Source organism: Hermetia illucens, chromosome 3, assembly GCF_905115235.1.
Source record: "Hermetia illucens chromosome 3, iHerIll2.2.curated.20191125, whole genome shotgun sequence".
Lineage (NCBI taxonomy): Eukaryota > Metazoa > Arthropoda > Insecta > Diptera > Stratiomyidae > Hermetia > Hermetia illucens.
In genome coordinates, this window is record NC_051851.1 from 177,377,721 (window position 1) to 177,398,599 (window position 20,879).

Consider the following 20,879-nt stretch of genomic DNA (forward strand, 5'->3'; position numbering starts at 1 on the left):
GTGCGAATTTCCAAGGTGCGAAAGTCCACCTGAATTGACGTCCCCGTCGTTGGCTGAGGACTCAGATAAGGAAGATATTTAGAGCACTGAATCATTAAATAGGAGTAAATTGCTGGAAAATGACCTACTTTGCGTGCATTCTACGAAGATTGACATCTGTCTCAGCGGGAATTGGTACTACTTTCCAAGAATAATGCTGTAGAAATAGCTCCTCTGACGATGGTCCTGTTTTGATATTTTTACCTGGGAATATTTTCGCTCTGGAAAAGTTGACCTGTCTGTTATCATTATCACTCGAACTATACATACTTGGCTTTGTTAGAACGAATCTTCCTATCCTACATACTTCCCACAGGCACAACGAGTTCATAACTCCTGTGGAGCACAGATAAGATGGCGAGAACCCATATCATTGACTTTGGTGTATATCCCGGAGCAATGGGGGTGAAGGGCGAGAGAGGTTAACATCGTCTTTAATTGCCAATTTGCTAAGCAAAATATGAATTTGGTTTAACAGCATATTGAAGTCTTACCTCTTCCTTGCTGATGCACTCGACCGAGTTTATGAAGGGCTTTAACGTTCTCTCCATGTTTCTTTTACAGGCAAACAACTGCGAGTTCTTGAGCCAACACCTTCAGCTGATGGAAATTATGGTAAGTGTTTGCTTACTGCACTAGCTTAACAAGCACCCTCTCCTGCTTAAGTGGCGAGAAAAGCGTGTAAGGATTCAGGAGGGTGGATGGTGTATAATTGTTAATAACATTGTTTCGGTATAGTTCAGGAAAACTGAAAACTTTTTGTTCATCATCTTTCGCCACTTGAGCTATAATCATGGAATTTCTTATGAGAGGAGGAGTTCATAGTTCAGTGCATGTTTCTCATTGGTTTCTTATGTTATAGATGCTGGCATGCCCCGGTTTGCAGAACCCATACCAAATGTTACCGTATCCGTTGGCAGAGACGCGCTATTGGCATGTGTCGTTGAAAATTTGAAAGCATACAAGGTAAGTGAATTCCGCGGTTTAATTTTCACCTTTTACTCTGCATAGATTTATGGGAAGGCACCAAAAGTTAATCTGTAATTATTATAAGGTATTAATCGGTGGTAGGGTAGGAAAAAGCAATTATAGAAACGATATAGTATGTGTGGTCTTAATTCCAAAGAAAATGTGGAGTTAGATCTTCAGAATTTTCCTCGCAGGAACCTGCTCCGTCCTATTTCCACCCAGAAAACACTCTCTATTATTACAACGTTTCGCCGTCATCGTAGAGGTTCTACAGCCCAATTCGGACCTTGGTCTTCAGGATATCCTTCCTCCAACCATCTCGATCCATCAATGACGTCCTCCAATTTTGAAATCCAAGCAGTTGTTACGCCAATATAATTTTCCTGAACTCTTTTAAGGTTCTAATATTCCAATTTAAAATTCAAATTCAAAATTTCAAATTTGAATCTTCGCCACAAAAGGGAAATTTGTCTGTGTGGTGCTCTGCTCTGCTTTGCCGCACTACATGGCTGGGCAATTGGGTTTTTTTTTTGGAAAACAAGAAAGAAGAAGATGAGGAGAGATGATAAGTGCGGAGTGTGTCTTGCACTTTTTTTTAGGTTGGGGTATCGAAAATTGTAAGAATGAGAGATAGTTGGTCTCCCCCGGGGAGAAAATTGACGAATTGTAAACTCCACGGGATCGAAGCCAAATTCAAGAAAAATTATTGAAATTCAACCCCCATGTGAGATAGGTCCAACATTTTTATTCTACATGGCAATCTTTGTCACTCTTACGTTAGCCACCCTTTTAGTGGTCCTGTCTGGCGCAGGCGTCAATGTGCGCCTCAGTAGTGCCTTGACCGCTTGTTGCGAACCGTAAGGAGATAGTACCTGCGGAAGATGTGGATGCCGCTATATTCGCGGTCCCTCGAATCCATCGCGACTCTGACCGCTGTCGCAAGTAAAGGCACCATGTCGACGATAAGACCAACCACATGAAGGATCTAGTTCTCCGATCGATAAATGAAGTGTGTAATTTTGCACTAAATGTGAGGTAATCTTTACAGAATAAATGTGTCATGGGGCGTAGACTTAGCGACTAATTTAATCCAAATGAGATCATTATGTTAACCATTGCTCCCTAACTCTCTCCCAGGAAGTGTCAGTCCTCCCATGTATATCAAAGGGTCCCCATTATGTTTAAAGCAGCAGGGGATGAACGATTAATTTGGGGGTGGGCTGCAGCGGAGTCACGATATCATCTGGCCCCCCATGATGAACAAAAAAAAGACTGTGGCCGCTCGTCGCATAGATGTCCGGTCCTTCTCCGTCCATTCCTCGCGCGCTCCTTTGGGGTTGAAATCCTCGGTGATATCACCCCACCCCGAGGCATTACGTCTCTATTAGAGTAGTTTAACCCGGGTTGGTTTTATTTTGTTGACTCCTGGGTCAAGGCACGTGACTAAATCTCTGTGTCTTAACAGGGAGATAATATGTGAGAACCAAGAACCCCGACCAACATCTCCCTAAACTGCCAGTATCCGGTTTAGCTTCAGCACGTGCCATCCGATTCTATATATTATCTCTCGCAGTCGGCGTTCACGATTGCCAAACCTGTTAGGGGAGTTTGGTTGGTTGACAGCCTTGGTGATCGTGTTGGTGCCAAGGGACTCATCATAACACAGCAACGTGTTGTTATCAACGGTACTCCTTAGTCCTTTTGTTCTCCTTTCGAGTACACTTTCGGGTATCCGTGTGTTTCCATGCTTTGGACGTGACCAGCCCATTCTAGCTTCCCAAGTAGAATTTTGGATGCTCAAATAATTCATGCAACTGTTTGACTACTATTATTCTTTTCAGGAGTCTCTTTCCGATGGTGACCTGGTTTTTTGGAACTTTGTGTTAGAGTCCATATTTCACATTCGTAGCGCAGAAGAGTTCTTAGTATCGATTTATAACATATTCTCGGAGCTTTACTTTCTTGTGTATGCAGTTGGTTTTTAAAACCCGACTGGACCAAGTAGAGAACTCTGTTTGCGAGCTGAATCCGGCATTTTATTTCGTCCTCTTCATTTCCGTTGCAGTGTCTCATATTGCACCAATTCAAGTACCAATCTAGGCGTACTCGCGGAGATCCCACAACCTAAGCTATCTGTGTAGGCTTTGAGCAAACTCAGGACAGGATAAAATAAACCTAGGCTTTGAAATTCCACCGAAACTGATACGAATGACTAAACTCATTATAGACAACATATACGGAATTCAAGTCAAAACCAAGGGGGTAGGTACAGAGCTTCGGCACAGACTCGGATTTGAAACAAGGAAACGGTCTCGATGCCACTGCCTTCAATATATGTGATTGTGGAGTATATTATCAAAAGATATACCGCCCAAAAGGATTCCCTCTCTACCAGCAAAATCAACCCCAGTGGTAGCATACGCAGATGATAGATCTTGGTATCCTTAATACCAGACGCCAAATCAACTTTTAGAACCTGCAGTCTTCAGGAAAGTAAGTTAAATTAAGGGTTCACGAGGCCAAAGAAACGGCATGCCTCAAACAAAAAAATTACCGCAATACGATAAAACATGACAATAAGCAAATATGACCTCAAAAGTGCTGCAGTTTCATATACGTAATCGTAATAGAAATAGGAAGACCAAGGTAGACCAAGTTGAAGTGTATTGCTACACCGACACAGCTTCGAAATTTGAGAAGAGAGTGGAACTGCCTTAAGTTCAAGCTAAGCGTTTCCAAAAACGCTCGTGTCACCCGTTGTATATGAAGTGAGGCGGTAAGTGATCTCAAGAGAGGCGAAGCAATCCATCAATTTGGTAGAGAATTAACGGACATTTAGCGACCATTCGTTACCAAAGTACTAATAAAGCGGTGTGCCTAGTTCGATCTCAGGAAGATGCGATATATTGAGAAAGATGGAGAAGAGAGGCAATAGAGAAATGCATAGAGTAACAAAGTCGTAAGGGTTGAAGAAAAAGAAAAAGGTGAATTCCACGCAGAAGGGCGATCAATGTCTCCACCACTTGCTCTAAGTAAAGCTACGCGATCGCTATTCCAGCGAAAGGTAGAGTAACCTTCAAAGAGCTCACAATTTAAAATCATGAATATTGTTAGAGAAGATAGAATAAGCTAACCTAATCATAAGCAGTTGCTTGGTTATTGAAGCCACCTGCAGCAGAGAGCAGTTGCTGTTACTGGAAGAGAGCCCGGAGAAATCGAAACAGTAGCATGTTGCTATATTGGCAAGAATCAACTAGATGGTGGGAACTAGCCGCTTTTTAACCGATTCTACATTAACAGGGTAACCTATGATACTATTGCCAGGTGATTGTAGTATCCCATCAATAAAATACAGAACCTAAATGAAGCTGATAAAACGTTGAATCCAGTAACCGAAATTAGTCCAATACGAGATGGATCAAACTTGAAAATCAGATGCAATGGTGTTCGAGAAACGCTTCAAAAACAATGTTCGAAAAATGCGTTCTTTGAAAATACTGGGACCGGACTTCTTTCGAGATTCAACCAAATTCACGGTTGGGTGAGAACGAGTTGATATCAAAACAAAACACAAAGATTAGTGTTAATTGATTAATTTTATTGCCCGCACAAAGCAGGATGAGAAAAAGAAACGAAAAAACGAAACGAGAACGTGAAAACAGTAAAAAAGCGAATTGCGCGTGAAAGATGATGTGATAAACGTCAAGCGGAGATCTTGTTAGAGAACCGCTGTAAATTTACACACACAGTCAGCGCTAACGCAGAGATAAGATGAGATGAGAAGCGGGAGATTTGAACACATGGAGTTCAAGGCTCGATTTGAGATGTTACGTTATTGATGATGATTATAAAGATTTTCTAGATCGCTAAGTCTTACTTTACTTTATTTTCCTGCTCCTATTGTGCAAAGAAAATGAGTACTCCCAATCTACAAAGACCTCATATCGGCAAAAAAAATTCGCCTAGACACCCATTTTGCACTAGGTCATTCTGAAAGATATCTTCCTTCGGATGCTAGATTCATCATGACCATCGACGTCGCAGTAGTCGGTATCCGGTTTAAGTTTGCTTTATTAAAGAACTCCAAATATTGCGGTTTTGTCCCTAGGTCCACCAATTCAGTATCCATAAAAGCTGGCATAGTCTTTCATAGACTTTCCGAGGTGGATCATCTCCGCCTATTTGAATTAGGGAACCCGCCTTTCGCAGTCTATTGAATTGTCACATGTCGATGCATAAATTGGGGTTTTTTATGATGGAAGAGCTATATTGCTCAACTTGTTTTTTTTTTCGCCAAAAAGCCATGCTTTATTAACACATGAAATTCTTTTCACTTTAATTCTTTTCACTTTCATTCCAACTATTATTGTCCCAGAATATGTATTAAAACTTCATAGCATAGAAGCTGGCAGTATCCTCCAAAGTTCTTCTTGGTTAATTTCAAACAATCATGCAAGTGTTTTGGTCCATGTGTTCCTATAAGCATTCTGAACTATTCAATTTCTGGTAAGCTATCTCTGTGTTTATTATGATGTCCACTTATTCCCAAGCAATGCTCCTTCTTCGATAAGTCAATGCAGCATCTCTACAGTATCATCATTTTTTTTTTTTTTTTGTGCGTAGACGGAGGTGGAAAATCTTAGAAAGACACGTCCGCCGCAGCTCCGACGCCCGAACGGCGGAACTACAGCGGGCGCGTGTGGGATTCACACCCACTAAAAACCACCCCCGGTCTCTCCAGCCCCAGCCCCAGCCCCAGCCCCGCGGGACCACCATTGAGGTATTACTTTGTGGGACAGATTTGCTCTTAGGCACTCATCTTTCTCCTATTTCCGGCTTTCCTCCTTCTTTGTTCTTTCAGCAACTCCTTCTGCATTTGGATGATTGCGGAACCAACCGCAAGCCACTTCTCCTCGGACTCCAGCATCTCAGTAACCAAGCTCTTCGGGGTCCCGCTCCTGCCCAGCACCTGGTTTAAGCTCCTTCTCTCCATCGCAAATCGTGGGCAGTGAAACATCACATGCTCTGGATCTTCCGGTATGCCATCGCATCTGGGACAGTTCGGAAAATCATCCAACCCAAAGCGGCGCAGATACTGCCTGTAGCAACCACCGTGTCCCGTGAGGAACTGGGCAATGTGGTTGTTGGTCTCCCCATGTTTTCGCTCAAGCCACACCCTAATGTTGGGAATGAGCCTGTGCGTCCACCGACCTTTCGCAGACTCGTCCCATCTGCGTTGCCAGAGATCAAGCGACTCTGACCTTGCCGCATTTCTACGCTGTGCATGCCCCTCCATATGTCTTGCATTGTACAGGACACTCATTTCTTTGGCCAGAATGTCAATCGGGATCATGCCTGCCACCACCAATACTGCCTCATCTGATGTGATTCTAAAAGCACTGCAAACCCTCAAAGCCATCCGCCGGTAAACCGAGTTCATCTGCTTCCGTCTCTGAGAGTTTGCAAGCGCCTCTGCCCACACAGGCGACGAATAGAGCAGGATTGAGCGCACCACTCCGGCTAGCACCAACCTCCGGCAATGTTTCGGCCCACCAATATTTGGCAACATTTTTGCAAGTGCCTTGGTGGCACTGACTGCCTTTTGGCATGCATACTCTAGGTGTTCCCTAAAACTCAATTTGGTGTCAATTATTACCCCCAGGTATTTGATAGCCGGCTTTGATACGACCGTATGTCCACCGACCTCCACTTTCACAGTATTATTTTTCCTGCGTTTCGTTATTAAGACCGCTTCCGTTTTCGCGTCCGCCAAAGTCAGCCCGGCCTTTTCTAGCCAGGACTTTACCGCTCTCACTGCTTCTGTTGCGCAAAGCTCCACATCTTCTGGGTGTTTTGCTGCAACAACCACAGCTAGGTCATCAGCAAAGCCGACAATCGTAATCCCCTCTGGGACGGGAAGAGCAAGCACCCCATTATACATGATATTCCACAACAGGGGACCAAGTACCGATCCCTATGGTACCCCGGCTGTGATAATGTACTCTTTGGGGCCCTCATCCGTCACGTACCAGAGAGTCCTCTCTGAGAGGTAGTTTTCCACCAAATTCGCTAAGTATCCGGGGACACCTATGTCAGCCAACGCCCCTTTAATTCTATTCCAGTTGGCCGAGTTGAATGCGTTTTTGACATCCAACGCCACCACGGCACAGCAGCCGCCAGAAATCAGTGCACCTTTTGCCAGGTTTAGCACCATGCCAATTGCGTCCACCGTGGAGTGGGTGCGTCGGAAAGCAAACTGGCGTTCCGACAAACCATTGCTGGCTTCGACGATGGGCAGGAGTCTGTTGTAGATGATTCTCTCCATCATCTTCCCCATTATATCCAACAGGCAGATAGGACGATACGACGCTGGGTTTCCAGGTGGCTTGCCAGGCTTCGGAAGCAACACCAACTTTTGCTTTTTCCACTGGACAGGGAATATTTCTTCTTTTAGGCACGCCTCGAAGGTGTTGGCGAGAAGTTCGGGCCTAGTCTTCACTGCCAGTTTCAAAGCTCGGTTGGGGATGCCATCCAAACCTGGGGCCTTGTTGTCACCGAACCTACCACATATTTTCCGCAGCTCCTCCACAGTTACAGGCGGTATTATGCCGTCATTTAGCTGAACAAAAATTTGCCTTCCCCTATTTTCGTGGTGAGGGAACAGAGTGGTAACAATCTGTTTCAGGAGGCGCGGACAGGTCACCTGGGGTGATTTCCGCAGCCTTTTCATCACCACTCTGTAAGCCTCGCCCCAAGGGTTTATGTCGGCCTGGTCGCACAGCTGTTTGAAGCAGTTCCTTTTGCTCCTCCGAATGGCTTCCTTTAGGCGGCCACGCAATTGCTTGTGTGCCTCCTCTCGACCGTCGCCAGTATCATCATTATCGGTGGCGCAACAGCTGATATCCGACCTAGGCTTGCCTTAATAAGGAACTTCAAACCTCCCGGTTTTGCGCCGAGGTCCCTAAAAGCTGTATGGCGTCCTGTTCTACGCCACCGTTCCATCTGGCCGTCGGCCTAATGAAAGCAACATATTACCGCATGAGACCTGAGTGCGCATGTTGAGCCAAAAGTCCGCCTGCACAGCCCATGGGCGGTAAGAAGTCGTTTCATCTTTACCTCTACATTTTTGTTGCAAAGAAGCTTTTTATCTGAAATGTGCCTTTTTCATGTAAGTGAAAACTACACTCAAAATAACTACGAAATTAAGGCCTTATAGAGCTCCAAAAGGAACTCCTGAGAAATACTCGGTGGGCTGCCCAAGTATACGTTTCTTGTGCTGCTCCAGACCGATATATCCTCGAATAGCACGATCCTAGAAAAGGTCGCCCAGATTAGCCAATAAATAGCGAAATCATGAAATTTTATTATGCCAAGAAGATGACCACATCACAATGGAAAGCTCAACTGCTAATAAAATAATAATTTTACTTTGCTATTTCCAGAGAGGCTCAACAGGGGAATTGAGTGGCAACAATTGAGATGAAGAATACCTCTGGTTACCGGGGGAAAACTGTGGAAAAATGTAGTATAATCGGCTACAAAAAAGACCTCCTGGAGGTGGCATTCTGAACCCATTGTGAAGCAGACAGTGAAAATTCGAAACTATCTCCTTTAACTTTACTATTTGGTGATGATAGAAAAACTCATCTACAACAGAATGTTACTAATTGTCGACAGCCTGAGCAAAGAGACTTAGAATCTCACAGAGGCGAAAGCGGCCTTCCATCTCATGACCCTGGTGTGTTCAGCTCTTTTAGAATCACCAGCTGGAGAAATAAGTTTCTGCATCACACAAGAAGTATGGATGAGTGTGCAGAGCACTGGTCGAACTTGCATGACCGCTGGAAACGTAAATGGAATGGGTGTGTGGACGCATTAGCTGGTTCCCAACATTGCGTTCTAGTCACCACTAATTTCGTTTTATGTTCTGGTAGTGCAGTGCCTTTCAATTCCGCTTTTAAGTACTAAACACTTCTCCCAATTAACTGTCTGGTCATTACTACCAGCATTTTCACAACATCCTTAAATTGTCTTAAAGGTCATCTATGTCTGTTTTCTTGATTATCAGACTATGGCAAACTACGAGACCAAAAGGTACTGAAAAATTGCCACTAGCCATTAAGACTTCTGAATGATCTTTACCTTCGACTATTTTCTTCGATGGCGCGATGATTGAGGAGGTAGAGAATCAGCCTCCGAATCTCGTTGCTCTGGGTTCGATTCCCAGTCGTCATGGGTGTCTATGTTCGTCTTGTGTTTGCTTGATTGCTGTGAGCTTATCACTCGCACAGCGTTACGGGTGATACCAGTGAAACTGAAGCAAAATATGATTGTGTGGATGCCCTATACTTCACCAAGTAGTGAAAAGGAAGCACTACATTCTCCTTGGTGACGTGAGAAAATGTGTCCGTGAGACCTTGGATCTTGAAGTAAGCCTAATAATTTATTTAATATTTGTTTGACACTGCTTTCTTTACGGATGTGTCAAATTTGTTTTAGCCGCTCCGGTTTTTATTGGGTCTATCTCCTGTAAAATCGTAAGCAGTACGACAGTCCTCAAATCCACCAATTCTTTAAACTTACGGAAACTCCCAATCATGCACATTCCCTTGTTCAGCCATTCATTTTACATAACAATTCCGAACTCCAAATTAAACCACAAATTCTTGAAAATTTGATCCCAGTGAAAGATAAATAAGTTTAATTTCCGGAGGCAACCCCCCACCCCTCTTAGCTCTCAAAATGTTCGCTATTATTCATGTCACTTGTATTCCATACTCTCCAAATGGCATCAATATACATAAACAATTTAATCCGAATTGACGTAAATCAACTTTGAGGGAAAGTTTTCTCGGCCGATTTTATGATGTCATTTCCCTGTTACCGTTGTCGAATTTCGGCGTGTCCTTGCCACAACACCCCCATCCCCTCCCCCTCCCTATCTCACAGCCAGGAAATAGGCCAACAGAAAACCTCAAACTTCTCCTCTAAAAGTCAAATTACATCAAATGATTTTTGTGTGTATTTCACGTCCGACTTAAAAGTGGGTAAAGAAAAATCGAAAGATGCAAAGACGAGCCATCTTCACTCATGAATAAGAAAAAGTTTTTTTCGCTATGTTTTCCCTTTGCACGTACTTTTTTTTTCTCAAAGACCCCGGAGAAAGTATCAAAGAACGATGTGGAAAATTTGCTATTTTTTCTCTCCCAGTTGCTGTGAGTGAAACACATCGAACACCAGAGCAGACGAGAAGACTAATTGGAAGTCATATCACGTACGAAATTAGGGCATGAGTTTGTCCGTAAGATAATTTTCATCCTGTCAAGTGAAAATAAAATGCTTTTCTATTTTCAACATTTCTACACCGATGGAGAGGCTTATTTTTAATCGAACGCTGAAACGGGCTGAATAAAGTGACGAATTTAGCGATAATAAGGGTCTGACAATGTCAACATCGCGGCAATTAGCAGGATTCACTTGGAAAAAGCTGGACGTGATTGTTTGACGTGCGCGGAAAAATTACCTCTTGGCAGCCATGTAACTAAGTGGTATCCCATGTCATGCTGTAAGCTGAGTTTTGAACACCTAGCCTGACTCACCTGCCCATCTTTCAATCTGCTTATTTCTCTTTGCGTCTGATTGCTTGTCTACACTTTCCTCTCCTCGAAACTTGAAGTTTAGACCTTGAGGTAAAATGGTAAAAAATGGCAGAAAGGGACTCTTTGCTTCCTTCACCCCCGTTGACAAATAACCCTAATTATTGGTGACAAAAATCTAGAATAGCGGTTACCACCGAAAGGATGTAATCCCAAACTTTTGGACCATATCCATTCAGCAACTTACAGCTTTCGCTCAGAACGATTTTACAAGGGGTTCCGGGGGGGGGGGGGGAGGGAAGGAGGGGTACCTATGTTGTTTAGAATTACTTAAGGGATCTTCAAAGCTATATCCAGCAATTCTGCAGAAGACAAACGAAAGCCAGGAAAGAGATGGTAGTGAAAATATTTTGCTTCTTAATTCCTTCAAATTTCATATTTTCCGAGAAACAAGTCCTGATATAATCGAAAATAATAGGTTTTCTGCGAACTCTTGAAATAAAGCTTTCGCTAGTCGCTGTGCTGTTGTTTGCCGTCTGCTGGTGGCATATCATGGTCACTACCGATTGGAATTTCCTGGGACACGCGTGTTTTTTTTTTGCTTAAATACAATTTTTTTAGAGGAAAATGGAGTAAAGCCTTGATGGTTTCACATTCTATTACCAGCAGCGGACAGCAGAAATCAAGTCAGTGACATGTTTCCATTGTTGAGAAATCTCCAAAACAAACGTAGACTTCGTTAAATAGGAAGACATTTAATGAAATCGCGTCTCGTATTACCAAACTGCAATAGTAATTTCTTTCTTACGACTGACTTCTTTCTGCCTAAGCTTCCTATTGATAGCTTCAATCTCCTTTTTCACTGTAGTCCATGTCCCCTTTGATTTCAAGATATGATTCATCATGTTTCCATGTGCTAAGTGCTCCCCAGGTTTAACTTCTTATGCGGCTGTCTTAACTGCAAACCTCGGGCATTTGAAAAAATAACACATGCTCTGCATTCTGATGACTCGTCATGCCCAAATCGATAGAGGTAAACTCCATAACCTCCGTGTCTTGTCAAAACTTGTGTTAGGTCCAAACCTGCTACGGCGTAGAATCGGTAGATCCATCTCCAAATATGCCATATGATTCTGCGTGTCCATCGGCCTTACTCTGACTCTGACCTCTCGTGGCACTTGGTGATAGTTTCACTCCGCGCGAACTGTCCCCTACCGACAGAAGATTTTCCGGTAAGATACGCTCAAGGATAAAGACGTTGTTTTTCTTCCGTCAGAATATCAATTGGGATCATCCCTGTTATTACGCAGGGAGCTTCGCCGGATATATGCAGCTTCGATCTTTCTTCTATTTACTTTCTTTTCCAGGGCATCCACCCAGAGTGGGACTGCATATTGCGGGGTCTAACTAAAAACGCATGAAAAAAAAGAGGCAGTGGTCAGCCTAGGTCCAGCTATATTGGGTAGCATTCTCATCTGCACTGTTTCGGTTTTACATGCCCACCCTCCACATGTAATTTCAAATTTAGCCTCTGGTCTATTATTACGCCTGAATACTTGAGTGCAGGTCGGCCTCATGGCCGCACTCTTCCACCGCTTAGCGATAAGTACTACCTCCGTCTTACGCTCTGCGAGCGATCGGCTTGCGTTAGGACTTAATGTCGTAAACTGTTTCATTGGCAAGTGTCAGCCAAATGTGGTCCGTAAAGTGGATAGTGGTTACCTCCGTAAGGAGATCTAACGTCAGCTCTCCCTTATACATAATTATCCATAACAGTGGTCCTAGTACGGACCATTGTGGTGACCCGCGTGTTATTTGGTATGATTTAGGTCTTTCATCTGAATTGAAGCGCAGAAGCCTATCAATTGAAAAGTCGCCAATTGGCCCTCCCAATTTAATTAGGATCTCTAGAATTTTGCTAAATCCTTCGGAATTGAAGGTATTCTTCATGTCAGGTGTTATCACTACATAACATTTGCCCTCTTAGTTAGCCACCAACTTAACTGCATCGACGGAGGACCTTTTCTGTTAAAATATGAACTTGTTCTTAGAGACACTATCTTTCTTTTCGGCAATCGGAAATAGTCTGTTGTAGATTATTCATTCAAATAATTAGGCAGCATTATTTCCAAGGCATATTGGCCTGCAGGATGAAGGTTCACCCAGAGGTTTATCAGGCATTGAAATGAGAATCAGAAGGATTTGTTACCGTGACTAAATGTGGAATATCCGTCGACTCAGCTGTGAATAAGTGCCTGAGTTGAATCACGGCACCTTCTCGAATTATCTTTGCAGCTTTCAGGACCCCTTCCTCTTTTACGGATGAAATTTCGTCGGGATCCACTTGGGTAATACGAAGGCTAGCGGTATTCACATTTCATGCAAGAAAGTTCGCCACTATCTCATCTAGCAAGTTAGGAAATTAATGGATGGAGAGCGTTTGCGTTTGATTTTGTGCATGACTGTTTTGTAGGCGCCGTCCCTGAGGTCCACATTAGCTGCCTGACACAGCCTCTTGAAGAGTTTGCTTTTATTTCTTGTTATAGCCACATGCAATTTTTTCCACTCCTTTTGTATTGTTCATGTTGCTGCTCGTATCCAGAATGGCTTCTGTTGCGTTGACTGCGTCTTCTGGCCTGGACCCAGGTGCTGATTGGTTTTTAAACACTGGACATGTGCTGCTATCTGTTATGTCTGCCGGGTGTTGGGTGTTTCATCGCAATCCTTAGCAATCTGAATTTCTTTCTACATTTACGGCTTAGCTCGGACCTATTGTGTGTCCATGTACCCAAACTCTAGACACTTAAGGCATCTTTTCAATGGAATCTGCTCTCGTGGCCACCAGTTAACCCAACCGATTCGGACATTACTGACAGTAATTGCTCTCTTCACCGGTTCAAGGGGAAGACGTAAAATATCAGCCTCCTGGAATAGCGGCATAGCCAGCTGGGACCGTAGAGCTTGGCAAATTCTCTCCTTCGTATAAATCTCGTCTCTCTCTCGGCTTTACATTTAATGATAATTTGACTTCTGCCGTTTCCTCGCACTTTCGGCTGTGTGCCTAGTTTCAATTTAAGCAGTAAATCGCCCTCACTCAAGTTCCCGTCCCATCCTACGCTTTGGTACAGCGCTCCAAGTATCGTCCGATATCGGAGGAATCACACCATCCGCGAAAAGGAGACCATCCTCTGGACGTAAAGGAATACGTTCACGAATTAAAAAATAAAATAAACTGTCTTATTATCCAATCAGAGGGCACTAGGTACTTTTTCTTACCTAACTCATCAATTCTCGCTTTCCGAGCTCTCACCATGATTGCCAGCACCCTGTCTCGATAGTTTTTCCTATTCCGCATGCAGCAGAAACTTTTCAAAGGGGGCGCATTTTCTTTTATAAATTTCATTTCTTCTACAATAGTTAGAATGTGATTACTTATACGTCACAAGTTTAATTCACGTCAAAGGTCACACTATTCTGCCCGTCCAACTTAAATCCCCGGTCCAACTGTTCCCTCTATCCAATGATCAGCCGGTCCTGCTTACCTACATGAAACCGGTGGATCAGTACTCTCTTCATGCATGAATAGTACCGCAGAGATGGGGAAGGCTTACCGGCTGTGCCGCTTATAACACAGCCCAATCACGAGAGCTCCTTGTGCCAGATGCGTGCACATGCATGAAAGGTTACGGCAGTCTGCACGGGGCACTGGCCCATAGGGGACCATGCCGTCAGGCTCGGCATATCCTACAATTCGCATTACCGAAGCTGCAGAGAAGGAAGGGAAAACCTCATGCACTTTCTCTACAATTGCCAAGCTCTAGCTAAAGTCAGGCTACGGGCACTGGGTAAACCATTCTTTGGGGACCTCAGAGAAAGAGAGAGCTGCTTTCCTTCGTGATTTCTACGGGCTGGCTCTGAAGATCCGAGCCAGCTAGACTCTGCCCATCTGCTCTTATAACAGCAATCACGGTCTTAGGAGTTTGGAGCATCAAAACGGCACACCACAGCGCTAATTGGGCGCAACCGAGCGGCCACTGATACTCACCTACCTAACTACTTAGTACCGCAGAGAGAAAATCCGCGCCGAGAGTGATTAGGGCGTTTTCTATCATATATTATCGAAATACATATATGCCCAATTTCGTTAAAGTTTTATACCAGTCCCCGTCGATAAAACTTCGGGCCGAGGAAAATAACTCCCTCCCTTCCTTTCTCTCGTCATGATTGAATGACAAAGCTGCTGCCGCGAGTGATACTAGTGGGCGCTGGTATCACTCGCGGAGGTTGGCCTCATTTCTGATTCCTACATATTAAATATCTTAAATCTATCCCCATTCATAGTATGTTAGTATATTGCCAAAAAAAAACTAAAGGACCCAAATATATTTATTTTCTCCAACAGGTTGCATGGGTCCGAGTGGACACACAGACCATTCTATCCATTCATCATAATGTGATAACTCAAAATCCAAGAATAAGTCTATCATACAACGATCACCGTTCATGGTATCTCCACATACGAGAGGTTGAAGAAGCAGATCGAGGGTGGTATATGTGCCAAGTAAATACAGATCCCATGCGATCGAGGAAGGGATACCTTCAAGTTGTCGGTAAGTGCCTGAAACTAGGCGTCTATTTCACTAATTTCATTCAGTGTGAAAGGTGAAATTATCTAGTGGATATAATCCTTGAAAAGTCTCTCTTCCATTTCCGATAATTAATCCAGTCCCACCTATGATTAATGAGACCATGACCAGCAATGACATGGTAGTCCGGGAAGGAACCAACGTGACGCTGGTATGTAAGGCTCGCGGCTACCCGGAGCCATATGTGATGTGGAGGCGCGAGGACGGCGAAGAGATGGTTATCGGCAAGGAGACTGGTATGGCATCGTTTCAACTGCAAAGGACACATAATGTCCTTCTTTCAAAATAATGACAATAACGATGATTAATTTATTTCACAGTGAACGTTGTCGACGGTGAGATTCTACACATCACGAAAGTCAGCCGATTGCATATGGCCGCATATCTGTGCGTGGCATCAAACGGGGTTCCGCCGTCAATCAGTAAACGTGTTCACCTCCGTGTACAATGTAGGTATATTGCTGTAATTATTACTTCCAATAATTTGCCATTATATCCAATCACGCCGGAGTTGAAACCATTTGAATGCAGAGAGAGCACTTGTGAACGGCCGGGCCTTAATTGGAATTGATTAAATTTTCGGTCCGTTATTGTTCTCATGTATGCAGTGCGAAATTTAATTATTGGCACTCGAGTGCGGCTACGATTATCGTCCGCACTCGTATTGTCCTGCCCACTCCGATTGGAAGGATTCCCGATAACAACTATTAAAACATTATCCATGTTCTTGCTGTTGTTGTTTTACAGTTCCGCCGATGCTATCAATACCTAATCAGTTGGAGGGTGCCTATATCGGACAAGATGTTACCCTCGAATGCCATACAGAGGCTTATCCGGCTTCGATTAATTACTGGACAACGGAGCGTGGTGATATGATTATATCCGGTAAGTGGTTTCATGCCTTCCCTTCATAATATCCATTCAGCTGTATTAGATATCAGGGGGTGTGGGGGTGGGCAGCAGGTGGTTGGCTGCAAATCCATAGCTTTGAAGTTCTATTTAACCGTGGCCGAGTTTTCGTAGTAAATCCTTTAAGCCTTTTTCTGTTTGTCCAATTGGCAAAAAGGGATTTGCATATTCGAATGGAAATGGGTTTGTGCGAACTTCTCCAATGTGCAGGAGCTCGTTTATTCCCCCATAATTTCTCCCATTCAACGTGAGTGATAAGTTGATGAAGCTGCAGTTAACGCATGGTCTCATATCTACAGTCTCTGATTTGTGGTAAATGTGCAATAATTAGATTCCTATCTAAGATGAACACATGCACGAACTCATTACCTCTTGCATCGTCTGCTTCAATCAAATCAATCATTGTTTGATATTTCGGAAGATACGGTCGGATGCTGTGCAAGGATCCTTTGTTTTGTAAATCTCTTTGTTGCCATAATGAATTTAAGTCATTGTTATATAAATTTATCGAACAATAGGCTTCAATTTATTATTGGAATCCCAAGTTAATCCGATTAATTTGTGAAGAGCAGACACTGAATTTAGTAGCAGCTCCCATCAGATGTGTAAGGACAAGATTTGTATAGCAAAAGTGTAGCATTATGGATTTGATCTGCATATGTAAACCATAATCAATTTTGTGGATGCGATTAGACTCACAGCATTCATCCAGCACCGAATTTAATCGTCTGACAACAATACAAAACCCACCAAATAAAATATTTTTGTTTGACCAAAGCTTTATTTGTCGGATCAAAAGGCGCCAGGAAGCCATTATTTTTTATCGGGCGGAAGGATTCTTCCATTAGTGATGTTTGAACGATAGATATGTGTGCTATCTGGGGAAGTTTTAGGCTTCCTTATATCTGGCCATATTATTTTTATGTTGAAACTAGCTGACCCGACAGACTTCGCACTGCCTCAATCGATAAATAAAAGACCTAAACTTTTGTATTAATAATAATTTAAAAATAAAACAAAACGAATCCGTATTTAATAAAAAAGCATATTGTGAAGCATTCCGTCTACGAATTCGATCAATTTCATTATGTCGTGATTGCTGTTGTTGTGTTTGATGTGCATGAACTCGTTGCATTCTAAGCTTATCTACTTCATTATCACTCACTAAATAACGCAAATCTGACATAGGAATACGACTATTTTCTTGATCTGTCTCTGGTCATCAGTGCGGTTAGCATGTGAGGTAGCTCTTCGCACATTTGATTGACTGCGACGACCTAAGTCAGGTCATCTTCTCCTCGGCATCGTAAATTGTAAATAATCAAAGTGAGAAAATTTTTCGCTCACTTAGCAGTAAAGTGTCACAATCACAAAATATCAAAAAAAAAGGATTGCCAAAGTAACGAAAGTTCTCGCGCACTCAGAGATATCGTAACGCAATATCGTAATACTTCTTTCCGTGTTCTAAAGTGCAACAGGATGAATTGACATATTAGTTGGTTGTCAAATCTAATGTCAAATATTATCGTTGCGTAACAAAACTTAATATCTAGTCTAGGTCTACGTAGTCTAGTTTGGTCTTGAAATATTTACGGAAATTCAGAGAAGGTTTAAACGATGAGAAACAAAAATACTCAAAACAGAAATTCTATCTTCCAATACAACATGTTCTGAGCTGTAAAACATGTGATGTCTTTTGTCTTTTTAGAAATAAAGGATTGTCACTTGGTAGTCAAATATTTCTAGTTGCGTTAAAAAATTTGGCCGTTTCATAGCTGTGATATGAGGTCCGATGAACACAGTGAGTGATTGAACTTCGCTGAATATCGATAAAGTTCAAATTGACTCTAAATTTTATTTAGAAAAAAACGTTTATATGGGAAGAAGAAAAGTGCTGTTTTTAGGCTTTTACCGGCAATTATTCGAATTTTCCTCACCTTTTAAACCTTCCCTAGACTTCCACGGACATTTCAAAACCAAGATGAGATAAATCCGTTCAGCCGTTCTCGAGTTTTAGCGAGACTAACGAACAGCAATTGATTTTTATATATAAGATGAGGACCATTTTTAAGGTTTCATGCAAAACAAAACCTTATTAAAATCGATTCAATGTCTGCCTGTCTGTCACACGCACTTTTCCCCAAAATGGCTAAACTGATCCAAACGAAATTTGGTGGACAGATGGGAACTATGAAATCCAGAAATTTAGGTGGACCTTAAGGGAGGGCTCCCCATATATGCAAAGGGGGAACTCAAAAATTTTTTTCACCGGATTTAGTCATGTAGGATATCAAATGAAAGGTCTCGATTAGTACTTTTAGAAACTGACATAAGTTTTGGCGTGAATTGCAAAGTGCGTGAGTAAGAATTCAAAATGTACGCACTTAAAGTGAGACACGACTCATTTTCTGAAACTACAACTCCCGAAAATCCGAAAAAAATCAGGGTGATGCGCTTGGATGAAATCTAGGCCTCAAAATATATCCAATTCCAATATCTGCTCAAATAAATTTACTAATAGCATATTACCAACTTTCAGAAATTGACTAAAAAACTCCCCTTAAGTTCATCCTAGGTGTACTAGATTTTGCACAGACAGAGGACAGCATACACATGCCAAGGTTCATGAAAATCCAACTATTAGTGTCAAAGTTATAGCAGTTCAAGGTAGGTAGGTAGGTATCTGGCCGCTCCGAGGAGCCCAATTAGCGCTTTGGTGAGCCGTTTTGATTCCAAAAACTCCTAAGACCGTGACTGTTGTTATGGGAGCAGGGAAGCAGAGTCCAACCGGCTCGGATCTTCAGAGCCAGCCTGTGGCATTCACGAAGGAAAGCAACTCTCCGACTCTGCAGCTAGAAATCTCGCTAAGGTCCCCAAAGAATGGTTTACCCAGTGTCCGCAGCCTGACTCGAGCCAGAGCTGGGCAATCGCAGAGAAAGTGCATGAGGGTTTCACTTCCTTCTCCGCAGTTTCGGCAATGCGAGTTGTAGGGTATGCCGAGCCTAGCGGCATGGTCCCCTATGGGCCAGTGCTCCGTGCAGACTGCCGTAATCTTGAATGCATTTGCACGCCTCTGGCACAGGAGCTCTCGTGATCGGGCTATGTTATAAGCGGGCCAAATTCTCCTTGACTTGGCACACCTTGCAAGCCTTCGCCATCTCAGGCCCGGGCAGTTCAAACTTATCAATTTCGTGCGAATTAACAGCATCCTAAGCCATACAAATAAGATGCTGACGTCATAATTAATGAGAACAATCGACATTCGAGTGAAACATTAAAATTCCATTCAAGAAGAATCCACTTCTTTCCAGCCTTTTTAAGGTTTTGTTTGTAAAACATTTATTAAATTATTAAAATCGGTTCAATGTCTGTTGTCTGTTTGTCTGTCTGTCACAGGCACTTTTCTCAGAAACGGCTATACCGATTGACACGAAATTTGGTGAGAAGGTGGGACTGTGGACCCTAGTAGCTCAAAATAGTCTTTACCCTGTAAATTTACAATGCAAAGTACTAAATCTAACATGCTAAATGCAGATTCTTAACGGGCTACGTACAAATGAGATAGTTCTACACTCAAATATACTCACACAAGAAGCAAACAAAACCTTTCATACCTGAAGCGCCCAGCTTCCGGTTTCCCGACTTGTTTTATATTTGATGTAGGTTACATTCTTGGCATTTGCTAATAATATTTAACTCTGGAGTGTGAAGCGTATGAGGATGACTATTCTCAATACAGGGGTTTCGATCAAATGATTTATTTAAATCGCTTTCTAAAAAATAGAGGGCAATGGAAATTTTAGCTATGTGACACGGAGCTGTCGTGCACTCGTCGCCCCTCACATCTTTTTCTTTTTCTTCAGCCTTCAGTTCACAAGCGGGGTCGGCTCGTCGTGATCGGTTTCGTCATTTTATTTTATCAAATGCCGCAAGACGCTGTTCATTGTCCTTTATAGTCGGCCAACACTCAGAACTATAGAGATCGGCAGACGGACTACATTGAAGTAAATTTTAGATTTGGGACTTGCGCTGATACGTCGATCACAAAGAACACCAGTTGTGGAATGCAACTTCATCCAGATTGCATTAATGCATGAAGCAATTGCATTACGAGGTTCTCCATTGGCTGATAGCATTGACTCGAGATATTTAAATTCTTGAGTTCTCGCAATGGCAGTAACTTGCCCCTCGAGATATTTAAATCGCTCAGCTCTGGCAATGGCAGTAACCTGTCCAGAACTCAGCGATTTAAATATCTTGGGTCAATGCTATCAGCCAATGGACAACTACGTTATGCTCCTCACATAGGGAAACACAAAACCTTTTACATCTGAAGCGTCAAGCTTCCAGTTTCCCGACTTGTTTTTTATATCTTTCTATTTAGAAGAATTTTTTAAGTAGTGTATAGGCACGAGGTAAAGATACTTCCCTGCTTCACATTGCCTGTCGTTATTTTTCATTTCAGTTTCATTTATGTCTTCTATTCACTCCTTTGTGGAGAATAGAACAGTAAGGCACAGCCTCAGTTCTTATTGAGGCTGGATTTTAGCACACTAAATACGGTGAAAGTGATATATCTACAGCAGCGGGACAGCACAAAGACCAACACAAACAGCCATGACAAACTGGAATTCGTGCCTGAAGATAATGTGAGATACTGGGTAGGAACCTAGGTATTCTGTTAAGAAGCTAACAACCTAATGTAGGCTAATGAAAATCT

The 20,879-nt window shown here is 42.8% G+C and overlaps 1 protein-coding gene across 5 annotated transcripts in view; it reads left to right on the forward strand.

The window, feature by feature from the left end:
* The window catches only part of LOC119652483 (lachesin), a 110,377-nt gene that overhangs the window by 62,689 nt on the left and 26,809 nt on the right, over positions 1-20,879 (forward strand). For all 5 annotated transcript variants that reach the window (XM_038056660.1, XM_038056662.1, XM_038056663.1 and 2 more), the window contains 6 exons: positions 604-654; positions 902-1,005; positions 15,007-15,214; positions 15,331-15,486; positions 15,571-15,699; positions 15,998-16,135. In XM_038056660.1, the coding sequence (XP_037912588.1) occupies positions 604-654; positions 902-1,005; positions 15,007-15,214; positions 15,331-15,486; positions 15,571-15,699; positions 15,998-16,135 (786 nt within the window). The remainder of the gene's footprint in view (positions 1-603; positions 655-901; positions 1,006-15,006; positions 15,215-15,330; positions 15,487-15,570; positions 15,700-15,997; positions 16,136-20,879) is intronic.